This window comes from Oncorhynchus mykiss, chromosome 16 (assembly GCF_057628025.1).
Source record: "Oncorhynchus mykiss isolate SJ-2025 chromosome 16, ASM5762802v1, whole genome shotgun sequence".
Lineage (NCBI taxonomy): Eukaryota > Metazoa > Chordata > Actinopteri > Salmoniformes > Salmonidae > Oncorhynchus > Oncorhynchus mykiss.
The window spans coordinates 41,608,425-41,626,115 of NC_143037.1; the positions used below are offsets into that span (position 1 = coordinate 41,608,425).

The 17,691-nt window shown below is 39.3% G+C and overlaps 1 protein-coding gene across 8 annotated transcripts in view; it reads left to right on the top strand.

Annotated features, from left to right (window-relative positions):
- LOC110491926 (sodium channel protein type 8 subunit alpha) overlaps window positions 1-17,691 on the top strand; it is an 89,779-nt gene that overhangs the window by 23,420 nt on the left and 48,668 nt on the right. For 5 of the 8 annotated variants that reach the window (XM_090202671.1, XM_090202673.1, XM_090202675.1 and 2 more), the window contains exons 3-6: window positions 4,722-4,839; window positions 7,785-7,875; window positions 8,260-8,388; window positions 9,237-9,328. In XM_090202671.1, the coding sequence (XP_090058797.1) occupies window positions 4,722-4,839; window positions 7,785-7,875; window positions 8,260-8,388; window positions 9,237-9,328 (430 nt within the window). Of the gene's footprint in view, window positions 1-4,721; window positions 4,840-7,784; window positions 7,876-8,259; window positions 8,389-8,908; window positions 9,001-9,236; window positions 9,329-17,691 lie in introns of all 8 variants that reach the window. The other 3 variants (XM_090202672.1, XM_090202674.1, XM_090202676.1) reach the window with 1 other exon arrangement.

The window sequence follows — 17,691 nt, forward strand, 5'->3', positions numbered from 1 at the left end:
GTGTCTTAAGTTTTCATAACTGTGACCTTAGTTGCCTACCATCTGTAAGCTGTTAGTGTCTTAGCGATCGTTCCCACAGGTGCATGTTTTTGGTTCATTGAACAAGCATGGGAAACAGTGTTTAAACCCTTTACAATGAAGATCTGTGTATTTAGATTTTTTAACGAATTATCTTTGAAAGGCAGCGTCCTGAAGTTGCTGAGTTTATTTATACCAAACATTTTAACAGTTTTTTTTTTACAGATTAATAGATTTATTTAAACTATTTTCATAATTCCTTATTGATTGTGATAATGTGTGAGTAACCCTTTTAGAGCGTCCCGCGAATCCATGCTAGAATTTTATTTTATAGCTCAGGTAAAATAGGTCATTCATTTTTAATGGTTTGATCTAGAGACAAGTGGTTTTCTGCATTGTAAAGGTGCAACCACTGACACAAAGCCATGCTCCGTTTGTTTCTATCGATGGCAGAGGCTGTGGTACAGCTAAGCCTAATCAGACTTGCCTGTGCTAATGGTTCTCATAGGCAAAGTAAAATTCTACAAATAACTTTGCTTGTTATGCGCTCCCCTCAAATTATACAAATGTAACAACATTTCTGAGCGCATCGGACTTGAAACAACAACGATACAGATGTAACCATGTGCTGTTCAATCAGTGTTTCCCCTATGTTCATTTATCAGCGGCGGATGGTAAAACATTTAAGTGTTAACTTAAAAACCAGATATAAAGTATGTAGAAAAGCTATATTTTGTAAAATAACATCATCTTTGAAAATTAACAATCACCAAAATAGAAACTAGATAGTCACGGAGAATCTAAAATTATAAAAAATATCATGGCATATCGCCCCCCAATTGATTTAGTTATTATGTTTGAGTCGCTCAGATAACATATGAACATGGCATAAGCCATGACAGAATTGCAGGAATTTAGCTTTAAAACTCCACATTTTCTTTATAGCCCCATGGCAATTGCTGGAAATTACTGTAGCTTTAAAGTAACTGTCCATTGTTTCCAGATGTCTATGAAATACCACAGCTTTTCTGTGTTTGGATGGTGTGGGCGTACCCCAAAAACAGAATGGTGTGGGTGTATACCAGTCATTAAAAATATGAATGTGTCTAGACTGCTGATTGATGGAGGATGATATCATTCTCTGAGGCAATAGCATTTTTGAAGCGGTCTGTTTTGGCCACACAGGTAGCCCAATTCAGATGTTTTTTCCCCACTAATTGGTCTTTTGACCAATCAGATCAGCTCCGTAAAAGATTTGATGTGATTGGTCAGAAGACCAATTCGTTTTTTTCCCAATTTATGCTTTGGCCACAAATACAAATTTAAGATGAATCAATACAATTAATTTGGGTATGAGTCAACAAAATATTACATTTGAAAATTATGTATTTTCTCAACTTGTCTCATATGTTCCTTCAACTAGAAATTATTATTTGGGCGTCTTCACTAAAAAAGGCTGCGGAGCTAGTTACACACACAGTGCATCACAAACAACTTTAGCATTTTAGCTAATTATCAACTTTGCAACTTTTTACTACTTTTTAACTACTTTGCAACTACTTAACATATTAACTAACACTTCCCATAACCCTAAACCTTTAACCTTAGCCCTAACCTTAACTCATAACCGTAACCCCTAGCTTAGCAAACATTAGCCACCGAGCTAACGTTAGCGTTGCCACCTAGCTAATGTTAGCCGCAACAAATTGCCATTTGTAACATATCAGCTGTTCTGCAAATTTGTAACATATTGTATGAATTTGGAAGTTGTAAGATATCATATGAAATGTAATTCATAACACATCATACGAAATGAATGATGGACATCCACAAATTAATACCTACCATATGAAACGTAACATATCATACTAATTAGAGTCCCAAATGTATGTTTACTATGTTACGTCTGAGTCCATGTTGCATAGAGAGGACCACAATGGAATTAGGTGAATTAAAAAAACAGAGAGAGGATGCTTGACATATGGAAACTGAGAGAGTGAATGACATAGGGGTGTGGTGGCTGGGTAGCGGATGGATGGATTGATTGATTGAAGAAGAGTTGAATTGAGGATGTAAGCACTAAGCAGCTAGCCCGGCTAGTTTAAGAGGTTGAATGGCCACTGCTGTCCTTCGGAAGCATATCCTGCTGCTGCTGCTACTGCAAACAACCCTCTTCTGCTCTGCCTAGTGCCTGGTGACTGGAGCTACGGTCAATGCTATCAGGAATCCTTGGGACGTCCCAACTCTGACGTTACCCCATTAAAGTTGACATTTAAAATGATAAGGGTGGAGGATATTAGGGTTAGCTAAGAGTTATGCTTAAGGTTAGGGTAGGGGTTAAGGTTTAGGGTAGGGACATCGCAAAGGATTCCAGATAGCACTAACCCTGGAGCTACATTGTTTGAGCTACTGCTTTCTCTCTCTCTCTCACCCCCCCCCCTAACTCTGACTTTCCTTACCGCTCCTTCACCACTCTCCTTCCTTCCCTCTGTCCTGCCCCCCCCCCACCCCCCCCTCTCTCTACCAAGTCTACTGCTACTACTGCTGCTGCAGTTGCTTCTAGCCTGCCCAGAGCCTTTTGGTCTGCCTGTCTCTCTCCCTGTTCCTCTGGATTATAAAATTTTCAGTAGCTTTGCAGCAGTTTAGTCATGCGTTACAAAAAGGTCTCTTGCATGCGGGTGTGTCTGTGTGAGACTGTGTGTTGGTGGTGTGATGTGTGTTTGTGTGCATATGTGTATTGTGTTTGTTCATAAATGTGTCTCTCCTTATATGTAAGTGCATATGTAGCACAACTTGTGTGCGTGTGTGTGCACAAGCAACTGCTTCTTTCCAATGTAATGTCATATTGGTATTCTTGGCATATCTAAATGGCAATTGGTACATGTCCAAGTGTATCACACTACAGCTGGACCTGTGTGGTTGGCTTGTAATGTTCAGAATATATGACAGCATTAATGCCGCTGGCCCGCTATCCTGACCCATATGTATATATATATATATATATATATACACAGTACCAGTCAAAAGTATATATACACAAAAGTTTGGACACACCTCATTCAAGGTTTTCACCAGACCCCAATTGAGATGGTTTGGGATGAGTTGAACTGCAGAGTGAAGGAAAAGCAGCCAACAAGTGCTCAGCATATGTGGGAACTCCTTCAAGACGGTTGGAAAAGCATTCCAGGTGAAGCTGGTTGAGAGAATGCCAAGAGTGTGCAAAGCTGTCATCAAGGCAAAGGGAGGCTACTTTGAAGAATCTAAAATCTATTTTGATTTGATTAACACTTTTTTGGTTACTACATGATTCCATATGTGTTATTTCATAGTTTTGATGTCTTCACTATTATTCTACAATGTAGAAAAAATAGTAAAAATAAAGAAAAACCCTTGAATGAGTAGGTGTGTCCAAACTTTTGACTGATACTGTACATACAGTACAGCTCCAGGAGTTAGCACTGTACTGTAGTTAGCACTGTACTGTAGTTAATGACTTACTCAACATCACTCAATCCTGCCTTACTTACATCAGGCTCTGATTTGAATTGCAATCAAATTAAGGTATGCTAGCCATGTGACTGAAACAAGACAAGTCATATGATTTCCATCCTGTGTCTTGTACAATATTATTCCCCATAGCACTTTTCTATAATAACTGTACAATATTTCATACATAACTGTACAGGATGTATACAAAATTGCATGTTAGAGCATGTCAGCTGAGGATGATATAGTGTGCTCGCTGTATATGGCCTCTCTCTCTTTCTTTCTCTCCTCTCCTCTCCTCTCGTCTCCTCTCTGTGAAAGACTAGATGGGGAGCCCAGTTTGAGGTCTCCCAATGGGGCTGGGACACTCTCTCATCTCCTCTCTTCTGTCTTTGGGCTAAAACACTGGTCCGTGGTCTATGCTCTGCAAGGCGTAATGCAGGGAAGCCTTGTCTTGTTAAAAGCACAAGGGTACATATCACTTTTGCAAATGCACACAGGGTCTCATTAAAGTTTCATGTAAATTGTCATGTTTTATTGAAACAATTATGAGGTTATCTGCTGAAAGAGGTTGGCCAGCCCCTTCCTCCTCCGTCGGTCCCTCTGCTTGCTTCCACCCCTTTCAAAACCACTACAGCCATCAACGGCAGGCAGGGCAGGACACAATGTAGAGGCAGGAGCTGAAACATTACGACAGGACATTTCTCTACACACTGCACATTTCCCGTTATGATTGGGTGAGAGGGGCTGATGTGTAAAACTCAGAGATTAGAGGCTGCCTCTGCCCTGCATCGAGTTTGCCTGGTGGCCATTTTCAGGATGTTGCATAGTACAGTATTTCAAAGCTGTAGTTTACCTATGTTGATCTGATGTAAGATAAAGTGGAGAATTAGAAAATGATAGATTTATGATTTTTGTTAGTGAAAGGTGATTTTTTTTTTTTTTTATACACAAAACCAACAGTATATATTCTGGTAGAATAGAATACCGGTATTGGGAATTTTCTGTTCAAATAATAGATGAATGTCTATATTATACATAAAAGTTTGGTATGATGTATGTTGTAGACCTATGTTTTATCTGACATTTTTGTGAGCACATATGGATGGATGAACCACCTCTAGCTATTTTGGGTGTGCATGCCTTAAATGATTACTTCAATATTTCACTTCTCTGTTTCTCTTGATCCCTTTCTCGTTGTTTCTTTCTCTCCACAGACATTCATAGTGCTAAACAGAGGGAAGACAATCTTCCGCTTTAGTGCCAACCCTGCCTTGTACATCATAAGTCCTTTTAATCTTTTCAGGCGAATAGCTATAAAAATTTTGATACATTCATATCCTTTCAAATGGTGTCCTACCAGGAGAGACAACAGTCTTTCCTGTTCGTTTAGAGTATTCACGGGGATGTTGCTCCTTCTGTTTCTGCTGCATGCTGCTATTACTGTTCATATGGCTACTGCTTCAGTGTTGGTAGTATAGACTGTATCATGTCATGGGTTGATGTTCAAAATGGCACCCTATTCGCTTTATAGTGCACTATATGGAATAAGCCAGGGTGAAGTTTTTGGATGCACAGTCAGCGCTATAGAGTCTGAAAGCTGCAGATATCAGCAAGGGCAAGACTGTTAAACCACAGTGGGGAAAAATACATGGATATGCTCTTTAAATTGAAGATTAAACCACCAATGAGAATGGGTAAATGCCAAAGTAGATGATCCTTAATCTTGGAAAGAGTACATGTATGGTTTTACATTTAATCAATCCTTAACCTGACAACCATAAACCCTCTTACTAAGCCCCCTTGTAGAGGGGCTTCTAAAGTCTTCTAAAAAAAGAGGGATTACTTTTTCTTCTTTCCCTTTTTTTGGGAGACTTCTATTATCTATTAACCCAGGCTAGCACCCAATGATTTCCACAGAAACCTTTAGGTAACGTAGACATACCTATGTTTACGCTTACGGAACTGATCAGAGCAGATTGCTAAATTGGGAGAGGGGAGGAGTGGAGGGCTAGTGTAAGAGTGACTTCGATAAGAATGCAGGTATTAATCCAGTATTATTCAGTTATAGTGTATTAAGACTTGTTCTGATAAATTACCCCCTTATAATGTATTATTTCCTCAGGATGACTCTCAGCCATGGAGAAGGGGAGGGAACTCTGACTAATAATGATGTCACATCCCGTCTTTAGATGTTAAAAGAAGGGATAGCTATTGTCTACCAATATAAGAGTAGGTCAGATGGCTTAGTCCATACATCCTACATCCATCGATCTATGAAGATGATGAAAATAGCACTGAAACAGATCCTCATTCGTGATCCTGACCTGGGCACTGACTTATAGACATTATATATCGCTACAGACTCGACAGGTAGATGTATAGACATATCCAGTTACAAAATGTGTATTTGACCCACAGTCCATCCATGCACCCACAAGAGATTGTGCTCGAATACCACAGACAATCTGTTTTGAAGTATTACTTTGAGATTTCAGAGTGAAATTAATATGGGGGTTGCTGCTATTTTAACAGTCACACAAATCCAGGCCTCAAAGTCATAACGCTTCTCAGACTAGGACTGCTGATCTCGAATCAGTTTTAAGTTATAATGAATACAAATAGATGGACAGGGAGGACCTGATCTTAGATCAGCACTCATACTGTGAGACATTTGTGAATACGGGCCTGATGAGTCTTAGTTATTGAAATTGTTGGTACTATAAGGCCTACTACTTCAAGGTTAATCCTGTCTTGAGAAGTTTGATCATGTCAATCACTTCTGCACCAATCACAGCCTGCCATGTGGGTCTGCTGACACATCAGGGTTGCATCTCAATAGTCTAAAGATGTGTCCTCTCCTTGTCTCCTACTGGTCGCTTCTCTTCTCTTTGTCATTAAACCACTAGACAGGTGAGATGTAATTTATTGCTAGATAGACTCCATTTTGATTTTCACATGGTCTGTTTTGAGATCAGTGTAGATAAAGGAAATGAGACATAGAGGAGAGGAAGTCACTTTAGAATATTGAAATACATCCCTGATTGCTCTACTGCTGACATTGGAGTTTCCTTCACACTACCACATTTTTTTCCTGTGGTGAAGCCTTGTTAGTCTTGAAATGTATAGTGCAGAATGGTTCATGGTTACATCCCAAATGGCACCATTATAGTGCACTATGTTTGACCAGGGCCCACAGGGGTCTATAAAGGGAATAGGGGGCTGTCCACTCCCACCACCTATACATTAGATCAATATTTAATGGGAAATAATGGTTTTAGGGGGACCCTATATGTGACCTGTGGACACACTTAACCCATTGTACTAGTATTTCAGTTAGTGTTAAGTTCATCTACTATGAAAAGTCCATTAGGATATATTTTTAGCTAGATTTGATGTGTTCATTCTTGCCTTTTGCAGATGTATGAATAGTTCTACAAATGTAGGATCTTAATTTGAGCCAGTTTGCTACAGCAGGAACATTATCCTGCAGCAACAGGAAATTATAATTAATGGACATTTTTTTTGTAGGGGTCGATACATTTTTCATAAGGAAAAATCAGAAGCCTTTTTAATCGTCACATACACGTTTTAAATATCCTGCATTGCAGGAAAGTTCTCCTGCAACAGGGTGATCAGATTAAGGTCCTAAATCTGTATTTATAGTATGCAGTAGCATGGTTCAGTAGTACTACAGTAGTAGGATATGGGTCATTCTACAGAAGGGGTGCAAAAAAGAATACCATTTGGATCCTATTTTTCCCAAACTTTCAGCAATATATAATTTATACTACTCTCACACTTTGCTTGTATTGCATATTTGAAATATTTACCTGAATTCCTTACCGCTCCACTAAATTTGTCGCTACCGAGACATAGTGAAGAAATAATAGAGAGCCATGCACAGCCACCGCTCAATATAAATAGGTGCATAAACAATGACTTTGTACTGTTTTAATGTAACAATATGTTTGTAATAGCCTTTGGTTGAATTAGAACATACAGTACAGTATCATGATGTAAATAAATGTCCTAAGTTTGGAGACAACTGGTTTTTTTTTATTGTTTTTTTTTGGGGTTGGGACTGCAATTTGCACCACTTCTGTCGAGTCATCCATATCTCCTATGAGAGAGAGTGAAAAGAGTGTACATCATCTGCATGAACCGAATGGAAAATGACCATCAAACGTAATGTGATAGATAGTCAACTGTTTTGGATGACATTTTTGGGTTTGTTTCCCACTGTGAATCTCTGGACTTTTCCTTAATTCATTTCCTCACTCTTTTCAGCATGATCATTATGTGTACTATTTTGACCAACTGTATATTCATGACTTTTAGTGATCCTCCTGAGTGGTCCAAACAAGTAGAGTAAGTACACGTTTATTATATTTATCTACACAAGTACATAGTAAATACTAGAACAAGTTTATTATGCATGTCTCAACCAACATCAGTTCAATTTTATCATTGGTGTACTACTAACCGTGCTCAAAAGTCGTAGGTTGTGTCTGAAATCTTTCTCGCCTACTACTTACTAAAACTACATACCGTGTAATAAAATGAAATCCTGCCAATTAGGCCATACTCATTTCCAACATACTATAAAACGGTCTATTTAGAACGCAAGTTGGGTATTAGGACGACGCCTTAGTGTTTCACCAGTGCACCATTTCAACAGATAAAAACTCTTTGTTGTTCATGGATTTGATCAATTGCTAATTCTGATCATGCTTCCATGCTTCTGTCTTCCAGGTACACGTTCACAGGGATTTATACGTTTGAATCTCTTGTAAAAATTGTCGCTCGAGGATTCTGTATAGATGGGTTTACATTCCTAAGGGATCCATGGAACTGGCTGGATTTCATGGTCATTTCTATGGCGTAAGTATCAGACTCATACCTACCTGTTCCTTCTTGTAAGAAATACTTAGCATTATTACTGTGTGAGATCATTGAGTAGAGCATAAATACATCTCAAGTTATTTTTACTGTCCAGTCTTTCTTTCTTTCTCTTTACATTGGGAAAGAGTGGTTCAATCAGGTGTTTACAGAAAGGTTCCTGACTGTTCCTGTATACTTCCTTATCTCTCCCCCATTTTCTTTCTCTCTCTCTCTCTCTCAATCTCCATCTCCTCAATTTACTCTCACCATGTTGAATTTGACGTGATATAGATGTATATAGATGTATAGTTACTAATACATGACATTTTTTACAAACTAACTATAACGCTAACTATTTATAACTATATACTACCATGTTTTGGATGATACGTAGAACTAGTTCAGGGACTTGGGCTTTGAATATCTTAAACATCAAGAGGTGCTTCTGTTGAACCACTACATTTGTGATTGTATCTGTGTGTAAATAACAAGAGTTTGTAACTTTGATTTGATTCTGCAGGTATATAACAGAGTTTGTAAACCTAGGCAATGTCTCAGCTCTGCGCACGTTCAGAGTGTTGAGGGCATTGAAAACTATTTCTGTAATTCCAGGTAAGACAGGATGGGGGATGGGGGTTTGGTCCATGGGGTCAGTGTTAGGTGTATTGTGGGTTGTGTTTTTTCTTTCCTTTTTCCTTTCCTCCCCTTCAGTGGACAGGCTCTGTGAGTGGCGTCGTGGTTACTTCCTGGTTCGGTGCGTGCGTAGCGTGCGTGGTGGTGTTGTGGTGCTCTTGCGTGTGGTTTTGTCATTGGTGTTTGTTTGTGTGTGATCCTTCCCCTGTTTACAGATATATAACAGAGTTTGTGGACCTGGGCAATGTCTCTGCGCTGAGAACATTCAGAGTTCTCCGAGCATTGAAAACTATCTCTGTCATACCAGGTGAGATTCAGTTTAAACACTAAGGCTGATACTTATATCTCACCCTTTTACTTTTCTTATACTCACTATTATTATAATTTGTAAGCAACAAAAAAAAGATTTGGAAATAATAATCATTTTTATTTATTTTTTTCCAAAATGATCAAAAATGGTACTAATACATTTTTGATAGGCTTTGCAGTCTACTCCAGGGCCCTCCAACGTGTCTGCACTCTCTTCTACTAAAACTCTCATCCTAAATAAGGCTCTAGTTTCCAAGGCAGCTGTGGTTCTCCTCAGAAATTGCTGTAAGCCGCTGCAAATGGCTATTATAAAGAAAAGGACACTGACAGTACCAGTCCGATAGCATATCACTAGAATACAACCAGAGACGAAGTCAAATATATATGTTGATTATATATGGGATACATTTTTCTTTAGCTTAACATAAGGAATAGCTTATAGTTAACTAACCTTTACTAATTCGCTGTACTATACACTTTGTCGAAGACAGTTGAGCTCATCAGCTACAGTAAAGCTCATCCATAGTACTTTCACCATTAGATAAAGCCTCCAGGTTTTTCGGGAAGATGAAGATAATTATTCATATAATATAAAAATAACTTGATAATTGGCTTGGGAGAAAATATTCAATTATCCAAATTCATTTACATTATTTATTACAAAGGATGGAAATTTCCGAATTTTACTCTATGTATCCGACTTGAAGGAGAAAGCTAAGAGAAAGCTAAGAGTATGTTGACGTCAAGTTGAGAACTGACGTAGCTCTTAGCGACAGCCCACAGAATATATCCAGAAACATATATATAGAGAGTTAGACCAGGTTTTAGAACGGCTGCCATGTTAGCCTCCATATAGAACTGTACTCTTGAATTGTTGGTGTTGATGTAACAATACGAGAGCACCTCCGACAAATGACCTATGAAATGACCCACTGTAAACAAGCAAAACAGAGCAGCGAATTGAACAGACTTTCTTAGTGATTAGCATTCTGGATAACGTGTTGTATCTTCAACAAATTGCATACCTGCTTTCACGTCTTAATAGGTTTTGAAAACTATCCGAAATAAACAGCCTCCCAAGTGGCGCAGTGGTCTAAGGCGTCACTACAGACCCATGTTCGATTCCGGGCTGTGTCACAACCAGCTGTAACCGGGAGTCCGGTAGGGCGGCGCACAATTGGCCCAGCGTTGTCCGGGTTAGGGGAGGGCTTTACTTGGCTCATCGCGGTCTAGCGACTCCTTGTGGTGGGCAGGGTGCCTGCAGGCTGACTTCGGTCGTCAGTTGAACGGTGTTTCCTCCGACATATTGGTGCGGCTGACTTCCGGGTTGGGCGGGTGTTAAGAAGTGCGGTTTGGCAGGTCATGTTTCGGAGGATGCATGACTCGACCTTCGCCTCTCCCCAGCCCGTTGGGGAGTTGCAAGATAAGATCGCAATTGGATATCACGAAATTGGGGAGAAAAAAGGGCAAAATAAAACAAAAAAAATAGAAATTTAAAAAATAAACAGCACAAATGGAAGCATTAATAATAACTTAATAATCGCTATGGAGGAAAAAAGTGGCGTCTCGGAACGTATGGCTGTGAACTCTCTATATATATGGCTGTGAATATATCTATTATTGATGAAGACTGCCAAGCCTAGTTTGTGGACATATTTTATGCTGCATGATGCTTTTTAGTCACTTGCTTTACAGTATTAGCCTACCAAGAAGCTTGGCTGATATCAAAATGGCATTGAAATCGTTTGTTTTTCCAGTTTTCGGTTGCTGTTTTGTTTATTTTGATGATACATTTTTAGAAATAATACTTGACAAGAAAGTAGAACACGAGCATATTTTCTGCTGATATTCTAAAGCGTTGTAGAATGCTGATGGGGGGACTGAATGACCCACTAACCTTTAATTGAGTCAACTCATACGGTACCTACAGTACATACAGTACCAGTCAAAAGTTTGGACACACACACTCATTCAAGGGTTTTTCTTCATTTTTACTGTTTTCCCGTTTGTAGAATAATAGTGAAGACATCAAAACTATGAAATAACACAAATGGAATCATGTAGTAAACAAAAAAGTGTTAAACAAATCCAAATATATTTTAGATTTGAGATTCTTCAAAGTAGCCACCATTTGCCTTGATGACAGCTTTGCACACTCTTGGCATTCTCTCAACCAGCTTCATGACGTAGTCACCTGGAATGCATTTCAATTAACAGCTGTGCCTTGTTAAAAGTTCATTTGTGGGATTTCTTTCCTTCTTAAGGAAAAGTTGTGTTGTGACAAGGTAGGGGAGGTATACAGAAGATAGCCCTATTTGGTAAAAGACAAAGTCCATATTATGGCAAGAACAGCTCAAATATGCAAAGAGAAACGACATTCCATCATTACTTTAAGACATGAAGGTCAGTCAATCTTGAAAATATCAAGAACTTTGAAAGTTTGTTCAAGTGCAAAAACCATCAAGCGCTATGATGAATCTGCCTCTCATGAGGACCGACATAGGAAAGGAAGACACAGAGTTACCTCTGCTGCAGAGGATAAGTTCATTAGAGTTAACTGCACCTCAGATTGCAGCCCAAATAAATTATTCACGGAGTTCAAGTAACAGACACATCTCAACATCAACCGTTTAGGGGAGACTGTGTGAATCAGGCCTTCATGGTTGAATTGCTGCAAAGAAACTACTAACTACTAAAGTACACCAATAATAACAAGAGACTTACTTGGGCTGAGAAACACGAGCAATTAGACTGTTAGACTGGTGGAAATCTGTAATTTGGTCTGGAGTCCAAATTTTAGATTTTTTTTTCCCAACTGCCGTGTTTTTGTGAGATGCAGAGTAGGTGAACGGATGAGCTCTGCATGTGTGGTTCCCACAGTGAAGCATGGAGGAGGAGGTGTGATAGTGTGGGGGTGCTTTGCTGGTGACACTGTCAGTGATTTATTTAGAATTCAAGGCACACTTAACCAGCATGGCTAGCACAGCGTTCTGCACCGATAAGGCATCACATCTGGTTTGCGCTTAGTGGGACTATCATTTGTTTTTCAACAGGACAATGACCCAACACACCTCCAGGCTGTGTAAAGGCTATTTGACAAAGAAGGCGGGTGATGGAGTGCTGCATCAGATGACCTGGCCTCCACAATCACCCTACCTCAACCCAATTGAGATGGTTTGGGATGAGTTGGACCGCAGAGTGAAGGAAAAGCAGCCAACAAGTGCTAAGCATATGTGGGAACTCCTTCAAGACTGTTGGAAAAGCATTCCAGGTGAAGCTGGTTGAGAGAATGCCAAGAGTGTGCAAAGCTGTCATCAAAGCAAAGGGTGGCTACTTTGAAGAATCTAAAATATATTTGGATTTGTTTAACACTTTTTTGGATACTACATGATTCCAAATGTGTTGTTTCATAGTTGTGATGTCTTCACTATTATTCTACAATGTAGAAAATAGTAAAAATAAAGAAAAACCCTTGAATGAGTGTGTGTGTCTGAACCTTTGACTGGTACTGTATATGGTATGATATATGAAGGATGGTCAAATGTGGTTCTTTATCCTCAGCACACAAAGCTGGGCAAAACTGGTTGAAATTACCTAATGATAACTTCATGCTGAAATGACATCATGATGACCTGTTTCTGGTTGTAATGATGTCATTTTAACCTGTTTACTCACTGGGTTATTGTTCTTCTCACAGATACGAGTAACTGCTGTTTTCTCTTATTTTGATGGAACATTTTTGAGGGAAGTCTGTTGTATTGACAACTCAGGTGATGTCAAAGCAGTGAGGTGCCAAAAATAAACAAATATTTATCTCAGATTAATTTAAAGTAAACGCTGTCTGGATAATAGTCAATGGCCGTGTCCGAAGTCTCGCCTACCACTTACTAAAACTACTTAATGTGGGGTAATCATACTAAATACTTTTTTAGAAAGTACTGTGTAGTAAAAATGTATGCAGTAAAAAGAAATATCAACATACTATTAAGTATGTGATGATGGGTATGCTTAGGCAAACAAACTATGAAGGGAAATAAGTGCCTACTGTTAACACAGATTTTGTTGCTTAATAAAATATATATTTTTCGAAAAGCAGTGTTTTCCCCCCTCTGTTGAGTTAAAATTAGTGTATTGAATTATATTTTATTTATATATTTTTTTGTAGTTAACTCTTAAAAACTAAAGTCTACACTGTAACGGAAAACTGTAAATTATACGGTAATGTTTTGTATTATCAACAGTAAACGTTTTATACGTTTTATTGCAGCATACTGTAAATTATGGTGCATTGTGGGAAAATGTTGTGGCCTGGGAAATAATTGCTGTATTTTGAATGGTTCTGTAATTTCACCCCACAGAATACAGTACAGTACCGTATTTTTACAATGCCAAAAACCTTTTGACCGCTAGTGAGTGCATGGTATTGTTGTTACTGACGCATTAACACATTTTGTGTCGTGCCTTGTAAGAGGCTATATTTGTTGCACCCTTAAGTGAGAATGCTGTACCAATTTAAAATGTGTGTGGTTACAGTGCCCCATCAATTAAACATTTACAGTGGACAGATTGGAGTGGCAGCGTCTTAAACCTTAAATGGTTGAGCATTTTGCCATGTCCCTTTTGTTTGTTTTCCCTGTAGTCGCTGCAAGTTTGGAAGCCTTTGTTAAGGCCTCTAGAAGTGCAGTTGATATAAAACACCAACTATTCATTAATATGCTGTAATGTTTGTAAACACTTGATTTAGCAGCCAACCTGCTTGCACCAATCCCTTGTAATGACAGTAAAATACTGTCATTACACAGTACTTGCTTTGATACCATGTAATATGAAATACCAATTTACTGCTAAATTCATGGTAACCCCTGTACAGTGTTGGTATCTTATTTGAATCAAATATTGAAACAAAATGGCATCACAAGTGCCTTTGGGAAAGTGTTCAGACCTCTTGACTTTTTTCCACATTTTGTTGGGCTACTGCCTTATTCTAAAATGTATAAAATATTTTTTTCCTCTCATCAGTCTACACACAATACCCCATAATGACAAAGCAAAAAACTGTTTTTTAGACATTTTTTCTAATTTATAAAAAATATGGCATTTACATAAGTGTTCAGTCCCTTTACTCAGTACTTTGTTGAAGCACCTTTGGCAGTGACTACAGCCTCAAGTCTTCTTGGGTATGACACTACAAGCTTGGCACACCTGTATTTGGGGAGTTTCTCCCATTCTTTGCAGATCCTCTCAAGCTCTGTCTTCTTGGATGGGGAGCGTTGCTGCACTGCTATTTTCAGGTCTCTCCAGAGATCGGGTTCAAGTCTGGGTTCTGGCTGGGCCACTCAAGGACATTCAGAGACTTGTCCCGAAGCCACTCCTGCGTTGTCTTGGCTGTGTGCTTAGGGTTGTTGTCCTGTTGGAAGGTGAACCTTCGCCCCAGTCTGAGGTCCTGAGCACTCTGGAGCAGTCTGATCTCTCTGTACTTACCTCCGTTCAACTTTGCCTCGATCCTGACTAGTCTCCCAGTCCCTGCCGCTGAAAAACATCCCCACAGCATGATGCTGCCACCACCATGCTTCACCGTATGGATGGTGCCAGGTATCCTCCAGACCTGACGCTTGGCATTCAGGCCAAAGAGTTCAATCTTGGTTTCATCAGACCAGAGAATCTTGTTTCTAATTGTCTGAGAGTCTTTAGGTGCCTTTTGGCAAACTCTAAGCGGGCTGTCATGTGCCTTTTGCTGAGGAGTGGCTTTCGTCTGGTCGCTCTACCATAAAGGCCTGATTGATAGAGTGCTGCAGAGATGGTTGTCCTTCTGGAAGGTTCTCCCATCTCCACAACTCTGGAGCTCTGTCAGAGTGACCATCAAGTTCTTGGTCACCTCCCGGACCAATGCCCTTCTCCCCCGTATGCTCAGTTTGAGGGGGCGGACAGCTCTAGAAAGAGTGTTGGTGGTTCCAAACTTCTTCCATTTAAGAATAATGGAGGCCCATGTGTTCTTGGGGATCTTCAATGCTGCAGACATTTTTTGGTACCCTTCCCCAGATCTGTGCCTCGACACAATCCTGTCTCGGCGCTCTACGGACAATTCCTTTGACCTCATGGCTTGGTTTTTGCTCTGGCATGCAATGTCAACTGACAGGTGTGTGCCTTTCCAAATCATGTCCAATCAATTTAATTACCACAGGTGGACTACAATCAAGTTGTAGAAACATCTCAAGGATGATCAATGTTAACAGGATGCCCCTGAGCTCAATTTCGAGTCTCATAGCAAAGGATCTGAATACTTATGTAAATAAAATCAAAATCAAATTTTTTTTTTCGCTTTGTCATTATGAGGTTTTGTGTGTAGATTGCTGAGGATCTTTTTTTTTATTTCATCCATTTTAGAATAAGGCTGTAACGTAACAAAATGTTGGAAAAGTCAATGGGTCTGAACACTTTCCGAAGGCACTGTATATATCCTCACTATGATGAGGCTTTGGGTGTAAGGTGCCTCCTTTAATTTCTGCACCAAATCATGTCCCAAAAAATGTATGTACCATAGACTTGCATTGGATTGCTCCAATCATACTCACCTTAAATTGTACTGCTTTATTAAATCAGTAAATTATAAATGTTTAGGCTCCCCTAATGGTATATACAGTATATAACTTAATTAGATAATACATTACTTTTTCTTAAATTATTAAATATTAAATACATTTACCTCAAAAATTGTTTTGCTGGAATGACTTTTAGTTTTTGTTTCGAGGAAAAATATTAGATTATTAGTTGAGCAAGAGGTTTGGCAGCCAGGGAAAGTGTCCCAAGTAAAATTGGTGACATAAAGTGGTTTCTGTGAGAAATATAGGCAGGGGGTTAGATAGCCCACGTTCCTCCTTAGAATGCATCATCTAATGTTGTTTCCCACCATTCCTTAATTTTGGTATAGCGCGTCCTCTTATCTGATTATCAGATGATTATCAGCTGTTGTCAAATACACGTGGGTATGAAAATACAATTCTCTTCCTCAATAGCATGAAAAGCTGAAAAGATAATGACCTCCTGGCATTTAAAGCATAGCATTTTCTTTTAAACTTTATATACTAAAAAACATTATATTCGCATTCCCCAAAATGCTTACTATTTAGACCGCAAGTATGGGTATTCGGGCAAGGCCATTAAGAATAAATAGATTTTATTATGTATGAAGTAAATTCACGCAGGAGCGTCACTGAAAATATAGCAAAAATTGTTTCTTATTATGTCAACGATATATTGATTAGGTGCATGACGCCTTATAAGTGGTCCATTTTTTGCCACTTGTCGGCATCGTAGTGGTTTCGTTTTTTGGTGCATTCAAGACAACTGGGGAATCTGGAAAAAACTATGAAAAATTGTGTCGTCAGTGATCTCTTCATGTCGGAGAGGTCGTGACTCTAGGAAGATGCCAGAGTTTCCGATTTGTAATTCCAAGTTGAATGACAGTTTTTATAAAAAATCACAGTCTGAGCTCCCAGTTCTATTGAATGCACTGATGTCAGAGTTCTGAGATTTCCTTGTTCCGAGTTCTGAGTTCCGAGCTGTCTTGAACACACCATAAGATGGGAGCATATTATAGAATGAGAGGCAAAGCCTGTTGTAGTGCACTAGTGCAGGCTTGGTCTAAACCAAAAATGGGCCCTGGGTATGTGAGAGGTGAGTCGCGAGTTATGAGAATACATCTATAATCACACCCTATTTTGTTCTTAATTTGGGTTGTTGGATGACAATTTGGGTCACCGATGTTCAATTTCACATTTGCGTCTCGAGCTGAAAAAGTTTAAGTACCCCTAAAGTAAAGAGTCAACAGAAGCCCCTCAGGGGTTTCGGTTCTATGTTTGAGGTTCTATGTTTCAAGAGTAAGAGACATTCCGTTTCCAGAAATGTTTGGAATCCTCCTGCACTTTATGGACCCATTGCTTCAGCCATTGTGAGTTCTGCCTGAGGATGATGCCTGTCCTGAAGGTAAAATAATATGATTCTGTCTTCAGTAAAGCGCTGTAGGTTTGGAGAAAGAGTCTGGCTGTAGTAGGGTTGGGCTAAGAAGGGGTAAGAGTCTGTGCTTCAACCTAATGACAATAAAATACAAGAAAAGAAGAAAGGAAAGGCCACAGAGTGGCAATGGCATTGAATTGTTTCTGTTCAGCCTTGGAGTTTAAATGACCTGCATGTGGTTGGTTTCGATTCCTGCCTGCTTGTGCCTCTGTCCTCTTATCATGGCCCCCTTGTTGTGCTGCTGTGCTTCCTTTCTTTCTTTTCCTTTCTTTCTTATGGATTTTCACTGTTCTGTTTCGTCCTCCCCCTCTAGTTCAGGTGTAATCCACCATTGGCCCTGCTGGCTAG